The 16,515-nt window shown below is 38.8% G+C and overlaps 1 protein-coding gene across 1 annotated transcript in view; it reads right to left on the reverse strand.

The window, feature by feature from the left end:
• LOC124555708 overlaps nt 1–16,515 on the reverse strand; it is a 625,138-nt gene that overhangs the window by 18,879 nt on the left and 589,744 nt on the right. Inside the window, exons 10-11 of the mRNA XM_047129712.1 lie at nt 12,799–12,999; nt 4,720–4,929 (exon numbers count right to left, since the gene is read on the reverse strand). Of these exons, the coding sequence (XP_046985668.1) occupies nt 4,720–4,929; nt 12,799–12,999 (411 nt within the window). The remainder of the gene's footprint in view (nt 1–4,719; nt 4,930–12,798; nt 13,000–16,515) is intronic.

Raw genomic sequence — 16,515 nt, forward strand, 5'->3', positions numbered from 1 at the left:
CAGAGAAAATATGAAACACAAAATGGCTAATATCAGTGATCAAATTAGTAAGTTGCCAAAAGTTTATAAATTATTTGTGATAATGGTATTTATTATTTAATATTTCATAAATTATTAATTATAACAAAAGGCAAAGATCATCTCCACCACTATCTTCAATGAACAGTTTGAAAATACACATGCAATGGCAACAGCTTAACATGAAGCAAATAAATGTCCTTTGTTCCATGCCACTAAAAAGATTTGATTTCTTTGAGATCTAACAAAATTATTGTCATTCAATTTACTCAGTAATGTACCATCTCCACAAAGAGTATTGTACCAGTGGCTGGCACTGCACAAACATATAATGTCCAGTAATCCTCTATATTATATATGGGGCAAACAAAAAGTTTCCATTTGAGGGCATTGCTGCCATGTATATGCAACCCAGCACAATTCTGATGTGGACATATAAGCACCAAAATGTAGGTAAGGGGTTAGTGGAGCCGTCAAATGAGAACTTTTTCATCACCCCTTAAACTTAAGTTAAAGATATTGTAATAAATGGTCTGAAAATTATAATAAAAACAAGAACAATAATACTTTCCAAGAGCCAATCAGTTAAAACAGTCCCCATTTGTTGATGATATCTGCACCACAATGGCCACTGAAGAAGTGAACTGATGAATGTTCTCAAAAAACTTAATTTTTTCAGAGTGCTCTTGTTCTCATTCGTATGCCATTTTCCTAGTTATTAAACTTTGTTATTCATTCTCACCTCTCTTCTTCACATCAGACTGATGAACAACTGCTGTGTTTCAGTAAGTACCTTCTTTCCATATGGAATACTTGCTACCATTTGATCTTGGAATACATGACAAATGCACCTTTTCACCTTTTCTGATTGAGATTCTTGATGCAACCAGCCTCATTACCATATTTCTGCCTCTCATTTATCCTACTAATCCACTTCACAAACAGGTTTACTATATTATTAAACCCTGTTTGAAAATTGATAAATCATCTCAAATACATCAACACTTAGTACAAAATAGAGGCTTCCACAAATTAGTTCGTTATTGTTTACTCACTGCCACCTGTCAATCTGATATGTAGATCTTTTTTTACTATTTATGTCTGGATGAAGTTTCATTTTTTAAATTTTCATTTAGACAACTGTAATTTTAACAAATATTGCTGTTACTGTTTATGGTTAGTGAATGTACAATAATGAAGTGAAAAGCTTTTGTATTGCTAGAGAAACCTGTTCTAGGTTAAAAGTCCACTTTTTCATATAATCTCTTTCAGGTTAATGCACTTGGACCAACTTTTTTCCAAGGAATAGATTCTTTTCCTGAACTGTAATTATGGACTCTTTTCAACAAGTCACTGTTGCCATCTTCATTTTACTAAAAAATGTTTTCTGGGAACAAATTAATTTAAATATATCAAAAGCTTAAAGCCAGAGGTTGGTTAATCTGGTGGATAGGGTGCATGTTCCAGCAATTTTTATTTCAAGCATTTCAGCTTTCTGATTGCCAAAGCATTTTAGAGGGTAGGTACATTTTTCTAGTGAAGATGTTTCTTTTCGCCCACTTGATCCTGCAGACAAGTATTTGTCAGTTACTGTTTTCCTTTTCAAGGTAATCAGTGCTAACAACTCCTCAGTAACACAAAATAATTAGTCAACATTCCCAGCATGCATAACTGACTTAATCCTTTTTAGTGCCAGGTCTCTACCTTGCAGCCAACGTTTTGATGGCCATTTTATTTCTGGCATGAAGTGGTGGATGCACAAACAAACTTATGCACAAAATCAATTGGATTCTGCTTAAAATGATCTAACAACTGTGAATAAATAGTTTCTCATAGTTAATTCTTCAAAATGTACTACAGTCTTTCTTCTGAAATGCCTGCTCTATCAAATACTTAATGGATCCTTAATCATGTACTATCCAGTACTATCTTACAACTTTTCTCATTATTTTATCTGTGGTTGTAGTTAACCCCGGTTTTCTGAAGTTGCTTTAGGCAAATGCTGGGATGGTTCCTTCATCAATGCCATGAGCGACCACCTGTCCTATGCTGTTAAAGCATACTTATACAGGGTGAGTCACCTAATGTTACCGCTGGATATATTTCGTAAACCACATCAAATACTGACTAACCGACTCCACAGACCGAACGTGTGGAGAGGGGCTAGTGTAATTGTTTAATACAAACCATACAATAATGCACGGAAGTATGTTTTTTAACACAAACCTACGTTTTTTTAAATGGAACCACGTTAGTTTTGTTAGCACATCTGAACATATAAACAAATACGTAATCAGTGCCATTTGTTGCATTGTAAAATGTTAATTACATCCGGAGATATTGTAACCTAAAGTTGACGCTTGAAACCTCCAACGTTCAATTGCGTGTTGTAACAAACACAGGCCACGGTCGGCGAGCAGCATCTGCAGGTACATGTTTACGATGACGACTGTGTTTATGAGTGTGGCTGTAGTGCACTGTTGTGGTTCGGTCTAGCTGTCGCAGTGTCCGCATGTAGCGCTTGCTGCTATTGTTATTCTGCATTCGTCTCCGCACGCAGACCAACTGTAGTACACTGTGTTACCAGACGTCTGTGATAGTGTAGTGTTGTAGGAACTGTGATCATGGTGTATTTGAACTCTGAAAAGGCGGAGATGATACTCATCTATGGTGAGTGTCGACAAAATGCAGCTGAAGCCTGCACGGTGCATGCAGTATGGTACCCGGACAGAGAGCATCTAATGTGCTGCACATTGCAAAACATCTACCGCCAACTGTATGCAACAGGTATGGTCGTAGCACGCAAACGGGTCCTTAACAGGCCCGTCACAGGACAAGCGGGTGCAGTTTGTGTGTTAGCTGTTGTTGCCATGAACCCACACATGAGTACACGGGACATTGTGAGAGCCGGTGGACTGAGTCAAAGTAGTGTCATGCGCATACTGCATTGTCACCGCTTTCACCCGTTTCATGCGTCTCTACATCAGCAATTACGTGGTGATGACTAATCATCGAGTGCAATTCTGTCAATGGGCATTAACAGAGAATGCGTTGCAGTTCTACCTGTTTACCGATGAAGCAGGTTTCACAAACCACTGGGCAGTGAATCTACGGAACATGCATTACTGGTCCGTGGACAATCCTCGCTGGCTCAGACAGGTAGAGCGACAGCAACTGTGGACTGTAAATGTATGGTGCGGAATCATTGGCGACCACCTCATTGGTCCTCACTTCATTGCAGGGCCCAAACAGCTGCAACATACATCGCGTTTCTACAGAATGATCTGCCAACGTTGCTCGAAAATGTCCCACTGGAAACGCATCGACTTATGTGGTATCAGCATGATGGTGCACCTGCACATTACGCAATTATCACTAGGCTGATTGACAGGATGTTCGACGGGCGTTTCATAGGACGTGGAGGACGCATAAATTGGCCAGCCTGTTCTCCTGATCTTACACCACTGGACTTCTTTCTGTGGGGTACATTAAAGGAGAATGTGTACCGTGATGTGCCTACAACCCCAGAGGATATGAAACAACGTATTGTGGCAGCCTGCGGCAACATTACACCACATGTACTGCGGCGTGTACGATGTTCATTACGCCAGAGATTGAAATTGTGTACAGCAAATGATAGCCACCACATTGAACATCTATTGGCCTGACGTGTCGGGACACACTCTATTCCACTCCGTAATTGAAAACAGAAACCACGTGTGTATGTGTACCTCACCCCTCATGGTAATGTACATGCGCGTCAGTGAAAAAGACCAATAAAAAGGTGTTAGCATGTGGACGTAATGTGCTGTTCCAGTCTCTTCTGTACCTAAGGTCCATCACCATTCCCTTTGGATCCCTACGTAATTCGATGCTCTCCGATACACATGATCGAACAGTGGAGGAGTGGTACTCAAGCGTCAACTTTAGGTTACAATATCTCCGGATGTAATTAACATTTTACAATGCAACAAATGGCACTGATTCTTATTTGTTTATATGTTCAGATGTGCTAACAAAACTAACGAGGTTCCATTTAAAAAAACGTAGGTTTGTGTTAAAAAACATACTTCTGTGCATTTTTTATGGTTTGTATTAACCAATTACACTAGCCCCTCTCCTCACATTCGGTCTGTAGAATCGATTCGTCAGTATTTGATGTGGTTTACGAAATATATCCAGTGGTAATGTTAGGTGACTCACCCTGTATATTCCATGTATATTTATGTTTGTTGTATTATAATGATAAATCCTATATCATTTTAAGCGACTCCTAAATGAATGTATGAATAAATAATTTTAAAAAACCAGGCATCTATTTATTAACTGTTGAAAACATCTTTGGGCACAATCAACCTCAACCTCATATGCATTTATATTCATAATAACTATTAAAAACAAAGAATTCTGTGATGCTGCGGTATTCCAGGTTATTATTTCAATGAAACTGCACATAATATAACTATTAAATAAAAATCATATACAAGAATATATGGCACACACAAAATTAACAACAGACTTACATCATTGATGAATATGTACTAGCAAAACTTCATATGTACCAATCCTGTTTCTATGTCAGGTGCAGCAATTTTCTTGATCACCTTGTATGCGTGATTGTGTACAGGTACATTTCTGAATTCTGTCTTTGTGATGCTGAAATCACCAATTAGCAGAGTTACCACATAAATGGTTGATTACCTGTGCTGGTGACATTGAAGGCTAAAGAACCACCAATTCCAGGTGAAACAGCACGTGTGCAACTATCAGCACTAGATGAGAAGTGAACAACTCCATCCAACTCACGGTACATGAAGCAAAGCCTGCGAGCCCCATGCGATGTGCGACTTAGAGGTGTAGTTATCAGGAAGTTTGTTCCATTGTCTTCCCAGTGCCCATGACATGAATAGGCTAAAAAAAGGATCAAACTGCATTTAGTTTTAAACAAAAATTAGATCTTTCATAGCTAAAAAGAAAATCAAAGGACAAAAAAATGAAATTTTCACTCTGCAATGGAGTGTACACTGACATGAAACTTCCTGGTAGATTAAAACTGTGCGTAAATGAGACCCAAACTCAGGACCTCTGCCTTTCATGGACAAGTGTTCTACTGACTGAGCTACCCAAGCATGACTCATGACCCAGCCTCACAACTTTACTTCCACCAGTACCTCACCTCCTACCTTCCTAACTTCAAAGAAGTTCCTCTGAAAACCTTAGAGGACTAATGCTTCTGGAAAAAAAGATTCTGGAGAGGCATGGCTTAGCCACAACCTTGGAAATGTTACCAGAATGAAATTTTCACTTTGCAGTGGAGTGTGTACTGATATGAAACTTACTGGCAAATTTTGAAAAATCTGTGAAATTTATGTTTGCTGCATTAGAATCAGTTTATCATTCTTGCTATATCCGTATTAATTGACTGTAATAACAACAGAAAGCTAATCAGATATTTAGATGAAATGAAGCATACATGGATCTTCAGTACACATACAATTTTACACAATAAGTTATGTTGTTTTATGAATTTTAGCTGTTACTGAAATACTGATCAGAAAAAGTAGCATGAGAGCAATATTTGAATATCTTCCCCTGTAATACACAAGTTGAACTAGGGCTATGGTTCTATCCAAGACCTCCAAAACAGTCTTACATGTTATAGAGGCCGTGTAAAAACACCCTTGTCTGCCAGTGAAAACAGATAAAATAACTTTTAATCAAATGACTTATTAAGCAAAGATTGTAATGCTGTGAAATTTATGTGAACACCTCACATTGAGAAAGTTTTATCAGCAATTATCAGCATTTGAGAACCTGTAGGTCTAGAAATAGTGGTAGCAAGTCAGAGTGTGCTCATTGTATACCAACAACTTGTTAATTGCCCTGACTGACACTTTTAGCTTCCTAGAATTCCAGTCTTTCCCATTCTTGTTATGTTTCATTCATTTGCAATTTTTGGTACCTTCCCTGGTCGATTTCTTAAGAATATCTTTTCTTCTTATTTGCAGTGTAGGAAAAGATAGATTCCCACTTACTGTAAAGACAACACGTTAAGTTGCAGACAGGGAAAATTAAAAGACACTTATTCATAAGCTTTTAGATGTAGCCTTCATCAGAAAAATAAAGACAAACGTAAACCATTTATTCACACAAGCAAAACACCTCTTGCATGCATGATTGCCAACTCTGGCATCTCAGACCACAATTCTCAAATGAGCTGATAAAGGCTGTAGCCAAAAGCTTATGTGTAAGTGTCTTTTAATTGTGCCTGTCTTCAACTTAACATGTCATATTTTGGGAAGTGGCAATGTATCTTTTCCTGTATTGTTGATATCCCAACCTGGAGTTTCCATTATTTTCTTCTTATTTGTTAAATCAAGGAAATTAAAACTCAAAAAGCTACCATTTTGTCACCTCTCATTCATATGTTTGTCTTTTACCACTGTTTGGTAATAAAAGTTCTTTTTACTGCCCTTGTTCGACTTTACTGAGCAAAGTGGAACAATTGTTACAGCAATAAAGAAATGACACTTCATTCAAATGCCCATCTGACTACTCAGATATAGGTTTTCCATTTCTTTCACAAATCATTTACAGTAAATGTCAGAATGGCTCCTCTGACAACATCATGGTCAATTTTCTATCCCATCATTGTACAGTTAGAGCACTTGCTTGGTCTCTAAAGATTTCATCACTAAGTGAACATCAACACTAATCTTTCTTACTTCCTTTTGATTTAACTTTTATAATGATTCTATGTTCAAAATATCTGACAGAAATTTTAGGCCTTGATAATTTTGAGGTGTATTGTACTACTCCCAAATACATACACAATAAATGCAATTAAAATTTACATTAGTAGAATACTGGTATTAAAGAAGTGAGTAAGAAAGAGAACCTATCCTATTATATGAAAACGGTGTTCCTATGAATATGATCTTGTAATCTTATTGGGTTGGTACAACTATTGGTGATCATTTGAGTGCAGCAAAACTCACAAGGCACATAAACATTCCTATTAACATTCTGGCTTGGATGAAACATCTATTGCTGAGTGTGTGAAGTTACTGTGTGCTCTACTATCCTGAATGAACCAGGGAATTTTAAACAGTGTTATCCCTTTTAACGAACATTTGGGGTGAAAGAAAAAAGCATTTCCATTGTTTTAGTGTGGTATTATTTATGTAACAATTCGTTACTTCATTGGCAACTACAGTGCCACAGTTTTCTGTAACTGTCTTTTGCATCAAAATTGAAGGAAGTGATCATAAATCATCATTCTTTCCTTATTCTCTACTCAAAATAGTCAAACATAAATGATAAACAGGTTGTCATGTTTGGATGCCAGTTGTATATGAATGGCAGTGAATCATTTCTGCACAGACCATAAAATATAGTATTCTACACATTTAAAGACCTCTCAGGCAGAGTCATTCCTGTCTGCTACTCAGTTTTGATTGAATATTCTTTTTCTGTAACATATTTGGCTTGTATGGGACCTTGGGTATATATTTATTTTGTGATTTATGACAGGCATTTCAGGTGCCCAATCTGTAAATGTTATGTTTGAGTGGTGGTTGCACAGTTTGAAGTGCAAAAAGATGTCTAACGATCTTGATTAATATGTTTGCAATATTGGCTACTCGAAATGCACATATCTACTGGTAATCCACTAAGAACTTTCAAAATAAGCACAGTTCTCCATCTCTAGCCCTTTGTATGACACTAATGTAATAAGGACTAACAGTAAGCCCTACTGCATATATTCTAGGTACTGTACTGTGGTGGTCTTTTTTTAGATTTACATTTCCTCAGCACAGTGAGACTTTTGTGTAGCTATATTTGGTAGTGGTAGGCTTCTTCTGGCTGAGGAATTTTCTGTGTCCAACAGCATAACAATGAATCTTCCACTGACTGAGCTACCCAAGCATTACTCGTGACCTGTCCTCATAGCTTTTCTTCCACCAGTACCTTATATCCTACCTTCCAAACTTCACACAATTTCTCCCACAAACCTGGAGGATTAGTACTCCTAGAAGAAAAATACTGCAGAGATGTGGCTAAGCCACAATCTGGGGCATGTTTCTGGAATGCACTTTTCACACTGCAGCAGAGTGTACACTGATATGAAACAATGAATAACCCAAGATACATAATTAAGTAATGTATAGTATCAAAAATGAATGCTGACTAATCATTAATTCTTGTCTGAATCCTCTGCACTCTATATTATACTGTTTCATGGATGGTAACAACCACAATTTCAATGAACATTTTGGTGTACCAAAACTCTTTTAAGCATATAAGAAAAGAATTCTTAATAAATTCTTTGGTGCAGCAAAACAACTTCTTATAGTAGAATAATGAGCAGGTTAGTTTCATGTCAACTATGAGTCTGAAATGGAATGCCATGATAGAATACTCTGGCTGTTTTCAGTATCTTGCAACATACAGAATAATATTTTGGGGTTCCACAATTTGCTGTCTAACACAATTTTTTGCACCACACAAGAGGAATATCCAAATAATAACACATACTGCTCCACAGACACATACGTTTGGGAAGCTTAAAATACTAACATTACCTTCAAAAAAGTATATAATGTGTTTTACATGTCAGGGCCCACCCTGAAGATGTTCAAACAAATCCTGAATTCCATAGTTACATTACCTGAAATGGCACAGCACTCCATACACAATGAAGAAAATGAACTAATACACAAAAGCATATGAGTCTCATTAATGTTAAACTTTACAAAAGACTGTCTGTACCCATCAGAAACCTGCAAGACAGAAATAAATAGAAAGTGGGGTTTTAAAAGAGTTCTGCTTGAACAATGTTTTTAATTGGTATATGACTATGATGGTCAGTAAAATTTTTTTGTGAAAATGTTTATATGAAGCCATAACTGAAAACATTGTTTTTTGACCCTTAACATTTTCATTGTATTTACATGTCTAACAGACAGCTGTTGTCTGATGTAAAACATTTATGGAATGATTATTGTGTATAAAAGAATGTGTTGGTTAGGGAGGATAAAAGGAAATGCCTATGAAGAACAGATCATGATTTATAGTAACAGTAACAGAAGATTGATTGATTGACTGTTTTTTTTTTTGTGAGTGTGTGTGTGTGTGTGTGTGTGTGTGTGTGTGTGTGTGTGTGTGTGTGTGTGGTTATTTTTTTGTTTATTAGTTTATGTATATATTTGTATGTTCCACTTCTTTGTAAAGATTTAACGTAAAATTTACAAGTGCATTTCAACAACAGGCATGCAATGTTTACTGCCCACTTATGGATAAATAAACATATAAAATAAAAAGCTTAACTGTGGTGCTTCACTAATTCTAAGGTGAGTGTGGAGTTCTGTAACAAATTCTTAGTTGTATGTACTGAGGTTTGTAAAAAAATTCTGATAATCCATTTTTTCGAACCATCTGTTGATTTTTTCAAATAGTTTATTAGCTGCCTTTCCAATAAGAGGATCAGTTCTACATTTTATTCCTAAACTTTTATGATCTGCTAAAGGGACAAAATGTTTGCATATTCTAACACAGGAAGTGGAAGACCACTTATATATACCATAAACAACAGAGTGCTCAAAACAGAACCCTGCAGTACATCATGACTGGTTGCTTCAAATTGTAAATGCCTATTGCAATTTCACACTGATGCCTGACACCTTAAACTGCATTCTGATGTGATGAACCAATGAGTACATTTTGTTGTGTCTACAGAAGGATAACATGTTATCAGTAGTAATTAAATATAGAAAGAAGTATTTGAAAGTGAGGTGAAGTTTCCATTCTAAACATTCAGATGATCTTCAGAGGAAGTTTGTAATTTTACAAATAAATTATAAAAAAGATTCAACATCACTGGAAAATTCTACTGCATCTGCCTAGCTGCCAAAACCTTGCACCATCAGCTTTCTATTTATAAGGCAACTCAAGGTTTCATTTTATGGTGTCAAGTTTCCAACAATGATAAACAAAAATTAATGGGTAAAACTGGATTACTGATTAAAAACCATGAAATTTCTACAACCTCCTCAAAACTACATTAAAATTTCCCCTGTAGATAATCCTGGCTCATTCATGAGATTATGAAACATAACTTATTATCAAACTCCAGCTGAGAGCTTTTCAGTCACTCTCATATCTGGTTTACATGTATGCTAGTTGTGTTGAACCGAATCTGAAGTAACAGAAGATTTGCAATAACTGACTGTTCTGCTGGTTCTTGGTAGAATACTTTATACATTATGACTGAAGAAGCACACGGCACTGGTATATAAAAAAAAAAAAAAAACTTATTTTTGAGCACTGTACTCAAATAAGAAGTAGCGGCATGAAGGTTTGGAAAACTGCAATTGTCAGGACAGTGGTGTGCTGATGCCATGCCCTTCCACACCGTGTCAAAATGATACCACTCACAGGATGACCTGGCAGCTGGTCCACATCAAATGGCCTGTCAGAGTCAGAACATGTAGCCAGTACATCAATATAATTACTTAATTAATTCTCATATGATTCAGTCCTGAATAAATATTACTTTTCTGTCTCTTATGTATGTACAGTATAAGTTGAATGACGTTATAATCACTGAAATAGGATTCCTGTTATCTTGTTCATAAAACTGCCAATTGTTTGTTGAGAACAAACCTTACTTACATTCTATATAAGACTCTTTGAGGCAGATTAGCACTCAACCTGAACCCTTGACTGCCACAGTCAATGTCCTTATTGACTGAGTCATCCATACACAATCAGAGTCCAGCTGAAAATATCACCCTGGTAGTGCTTATTGAAGGGTATGTGGGCAGCTCTCCAGTCCTCTGGCTGTTAGTGTCAGCTTTCCAAATCGGAACCACTACTTCTCTTTAGGGTAACTCTTTAGTTGTTTTTGCAAGAACCAGTCACGGGTGTTCCACTCATAATTTAAAACTTGGCAGTCAGCACTGCTATGCACTTGGCTACATAGGCAGACAAAATGTCACAGAATTCATTATTAAACTGTGTTACTCGGTGTTCACAAATATCTTTACAAACTTTGGCTACACAATGCTTACACCAAACTAAAAAAAAAAAAAAGTTCATGTGATAATATGTTCAAAAATGTTCTGTTTTTGAGTTATTAATGAAAGTTCACAGTTTAGGTGATAGGAGCTCATTAATACATGAACTCATGATAAATGCTGAAAATATCCTCTTACTTCTAAACATACATGCACTCATTGAATCATGTATTGTTGTACACTTTCAAATACATCTTGATGGTTTTGAATGGTTTTGAAGGCTTCCATGACTCGTCAGTGAAGAGTTCATGCATCTGGGTGGTCTACTCCCCAGAACAATTACTTAAGGTACCCCCAAACCAAAAGACTGAGATTGGGGCAACATGCAGGCCATGGAACAGGTTCTCCTCTACCTATCCATCTGTAATGCTACAGGCCAGCCACTGCATCTTGAACACTTAGACTGAAATGTGCTGGAGTTCCATAATGCATAAACTACAGGTTTCTTCCTATTTACAGGGGCACATCTTCTAGTAGCTCTTGAAGGGTGTCCTGAATAAAGTCCCCATAGACAGCACCTGTATGATGCGGTGGGAGAATGTATGGTCCTACTAGACAGTCACCTACGTTTCCAACCCAGTCATTAATCTTAAACTGATGCCGATGTCTTGCCTATACTGTAGCATAAGGATTGCATTAGGCCCACATGTGTTGGTTATGAAAATCTGTTATTCCATCTCTTCCAAATGTTGCCCCATTTGTAAACAAAACTGAAGATAAAAGCAACAGATTGGCAGTTTGTGTAACAAACCATCAACAAAAATTCTCCCATAGTGGGTGATTTGAAAGTGTAAGACCTGCACACATAGAAGATGAGGCAGATATATGAGCTGCTTGTGAAGTATCCTCCATGCTGAACTTGGACATGTACCACATGCCAGGGCCACTCGTTTTGCACTTCTTGGACAGGTCATAAAATATGCTCTTCCTGGACAGGCGTATGAGTAAAAAATAATCTTCCTTGATTGATAGTCTGCGGTGATACAGATCCTACCTTGACAATGCAATGCAATGCAATGCAATGCAATGCAAGGTTGGATGGCTTGGCTATCTTCAGTCTGGAAACATCATGTTATACAGCTGTGCAGCCTCATCTCCATTACCATTTGTGTGGCCATACATAAAAACCATGTCATCCAGTTCACAAAATTAATATCTGACACATTTGAATGGAACACTTTTAGTTATCCACTACCTATAGCACATGTACACAATGGACATGCTGAAGACAGATGAATGACAAGTTTAAACAAGTTTTGCCTGGCAACACAAACCCACCTACGATACAATGAACATGAAGTTTTTGGATCGTAGCTGGAAAACCGTTGATCATCAGCTTTCATTAATAATGTGAAAATGAAAGATTTTCAGACATATGTTTACATGAACTTTTTTTCTTGTTTTGGTATAAGGAACCTGCCCAAAAGTTTGTAAAAGATTTTTGAAACAACCTATGCATGTGCAATTTTTAGATTGTCAGAGAACAGTACTTAGTGGGGGGGGGGGGGGCAAAGTGGAAACCCCCCCAAAGATATGACAAATGAATGTATTTCTTTGGGGCATTGGAAGAAGGCAATAAAGGCTATGATTAAAATTGTCATGCTACACACACACACACACACACACACACACACACACACACACACACACACACAGGCTAACAAGCAGATATTAATGTAAGTTCTCCTAAAATCATACTTACTAGAGACAAAGTCTTCGTCAGCACAATCTGATCGAAACTCCATGGTGTGCCCTGCACTGCAACCAACTACAAGGCTGGTGAAGTCAGTGTCATCCCCATCACAAGGGCTGTCCGGAAGGTCCCTCTGGGTGCGCAGCCTATTGACACCCGTCACAGTGAACTCTCCCTGGTATGGGCACGCTCGCTGCTCTGGGAACGCCGCTGCAGACAGACAATCCAGTCATCAACTGTGGCTGGTACTTTGATGTATTCACATATGGAGAGAAAAGCTGATCTCTAATAGTTACCTCCAACAGAGTCCCTTAAGTGTAACTCAGTGGGTAAGTGTGAGACTACAAATCTTAAGCTTCACAATCCTTGGTCAATCCCAAGATTTTTCTGTCCCATATAGCTTTTTTCACCTCTGTCAACTGTCTATTTATGTGAAAAATGCCAGTTTGCACCATGGTACAAAGTATGTGCTAAGTTGTAGGACCACCATTATTGGCTGGTAAGCCCAGCTCAGAAATTTGAGGAAGACTAAGTCAAATGACCACCTTTAAGATTATGCCTAATAAAGCATCAGGATAAACTCCAACAAAACTTTGGATTAAGGATGGAATTACTTTGATAAATAACAGATCTCTCAGAAACTCTAATTGTCTTGGACAAGTAGATGCATTTCTGATTATACATGACCAGACTTCTAATATTGTAATCATGTCCGACTGCTATTTTGTGTATTTTAAATGAGTTTAGCTCAATATAATGCATGTAACTCTTCAGCAAGAGCAGGTTTAATTCTCGAGAGAAGCAGTTTGATAACACCAGTTTCAGAATAACTCGACAGGGAGTGTGTGGTGTAGTTAACCTGAGGCAGTTTTACTGAAAGACAAATCTGTGTTTTTGCCTCTCGAGTGTTAGCTGCTACAGGTAAAGATCAAATTTTGAGAGCCGACATGAAACACAGTTTTTGCAATATGTGACACATTATTCAAAAACTGAATTCACATTAAAAAAAACATGTTTTTGGAGTGAATTTGAGGCTTCATACAGAGACACTCTCATTGAATGCATCTCTACTCAGCACTGGTACTTACCGGTGTGTGTTGACACCTGCTGACAAAACACAACTTTTAGATATAATATACAGTAGCAAAACAATGCTGCATGTGGCTGCAAGGTCAGTTTGATATTAATGTAAGGAAAAGGGGAGGAGGACCAAGAGAAGATTGAGCCAGTGTGGGTGTAGGCCTAATATTTATCAAACTTTCCCTGACCACTCACAGTAGTGGGGTGTGAACACAGGAACAGGTATCACCAGCACATAGACTATCCAAGGGAGATATGCTATGCCTGCTATCCCAACACCAGGAAAAGTCATGGCAGCATGTAGAAATCCCAGGTGGCACTGGCGCTAAAGCCTGGCTACCAACTTTCACCCACTTACCACGCCAACAGTGGGATGACCGATATTTGTCCCTAGGACTTAGCTACTCATGCGGTGCATGCACACAATGCACTTTCCTCCTATTGTACCCTCACCCATTTAACAGAGGACTTCTCATGGTGTGACCATAGTACCTCAAGTGTGCTGCCTGTCTCTCACTGCGAATCAGTCCCAAAGCAAGTGTAACACATATTATGTCAAAGTGCCTTATTGACATTTTCGTTTTTAAAAATGGCACTACAAATTTCTTATCAACTCTCATAGTAGCATTCAGCAAGACCATTAATGTTTTGTTACTTCTATGCCGTCTTTCCCACATGCAAACAGGGGCCCGATTGAAGGTGTGTTGTAGTTTCCATACATCACTAGTTCATTCGAGACCCCCCCCCCTTTTTTTTTTTTTTTTTGAGGAATATGCAGAGCACCAGTTCGTCTCAGCGGACAGTGGTCTACGTTTATACCCGCATCTACAGTAGACAAGGCACCCCTGTGGCAAAGGTGTCAGTCTCTGATTTCACCTTCCCTGTTCCATTGACGAATGGCGCCTAGGTAGAACAACTGTCAATAAAGCTCTGCATGAACTCTATACTGAGGTGACAAAAGTTATGAGATACTTCCTGACATCGTTCAAAAAAATGGCTCCGAGCACTATGGGACTTAACTGCTGAGGTCATCAGTCCCCTAGAACTTAGAACTACTTATACCTACTAACCTAAGGACATCACACACATCCATGCCCGAGGCAGGATTCGAACCTGCGATCGTAGCGGTCGCGCAGTTTCAGACTGTAGCGCCTAGAACCGCTCGGCCACTCCGGCCGGCCCTGACATCGTATCGGACATCCTTTTGCTCGGTGTAGTGCAGCAACTCTATCTGTATGGCTGGGATTCAACAAGTCGTTGGAAGTTCCCTGGCGAAATACTGAGCCTTGCTGCCCCTCTAGCCGCCCATAACTGCAAAAATATTGTCGGAGCTGAAGTTTTTGCACGAACTGACCTCTCGATTCTGTCCCATAAATGTTCAATGGGTGGCCAAATCATTCGCTCGAATTGTCCAGAATGTTCTTCAAACTAATCGCGAACAGCTGTATTCCAGTGACATGGCGTATTGTCATCCAAAAAAATTCCATCATTGTTAGGGAACATGAAGTCCATGAATGGCTGCAAATGGTCTCCAAGTAGCCTAAAATAACCATTTACAGCCAATGATCGGTTCAGTTGGACCAGAAGACCCAGTCTGTTCCATATAAACACAGCTCACACCATTATAGAGCCACCACCAGCTTGCATAGTGCCTTGTTAACAACTTGGATCCATGGCGCGGGGAGTTTGCGCCACGCACAAATCCTACAATCATTTATTACTAACTAAATCGGGGATCATGTGACCAGGCTACGGTTTTGCAGGCGTTTAGGGTCCAACCGATATGGTCACGAGCCCAGGAGAGGTACTGCAGGCGATGTCTTGCTGTTAGCAAAGGGACTCGTGTCGGTCGTCTGCTGCCAAAACCTATCAACGCTAAATTTCGCCGCACTGTCCTAATGGATACGTTCCTCGTACGACCCATATTGATTTCTGCGTTTATTTCACGTTGTGTTGCTTGTCTGTTAGCACTGACAACTCTACACAAACGCCGCTGCTCTCGGTCGTTAAGTGAAGGCCATCGGCCACTGCGTTGCCCGTGTTAAGATAATACCTGAAATTTGGTGTTCTCGGCGCACTGTTGACTCTGTGGATCTCGGAATATTGAATTCCCTAACGATTTCCAAAATGGAATGTACCATGTGTCTAGCTCCAACTATCAATCCATGTTCAAAGTCTGTTAATTCCCTTTGTACAGCCATAATCATGTCGGAAACCTTTTCACACGAATCACCCGAGCACAAATGATGGCTCCGACAATGCACTGCTCTTTTATACATCGTGTACGCAATATTACCGCTATCTGGATATGTGCATATCGCTGTCCCATGACTTCTGTCACCTCAGGATAACTGCTCTGATTTTCTCGCCGCCATCATTTCGCAAGATGTATATGGAAGAAAGAAATACGTTACCCGACTCTCCGCCTCTGGGTAATTCAACAGTAAACCTCCCCGTTATGCAGAATGCCTCTCCTGTAGTGTTTGTCATTGGAGTTCGTCAAAAATTTCCGTAACGGTATTGCGCCGAGTAAACAATCCCTTGACGAAACAGGGAGCTCCTTGTCGGATCTTCCTTATCTCCTCCGTTAATTCATTTTGATAAAATTCACAGACCGACGGTGTCTTTGTCGACCGCACTCGGCAA

This window comes from Schistocerca americana, chromosome X (assembly GCF_021461395.2).
Source record: "Schistocerca americana isolate TAMUIC-IGC-003095 chromosome X, iqSchAmer2.1, whole genome shotgun sequence".
Classification (NCBI taxonomy): Eukaryota; Metazoa; Arthropoda; class Insecta; order Orthoptera; family Acrididae; genus Schistocerca; species Schistocerca americana.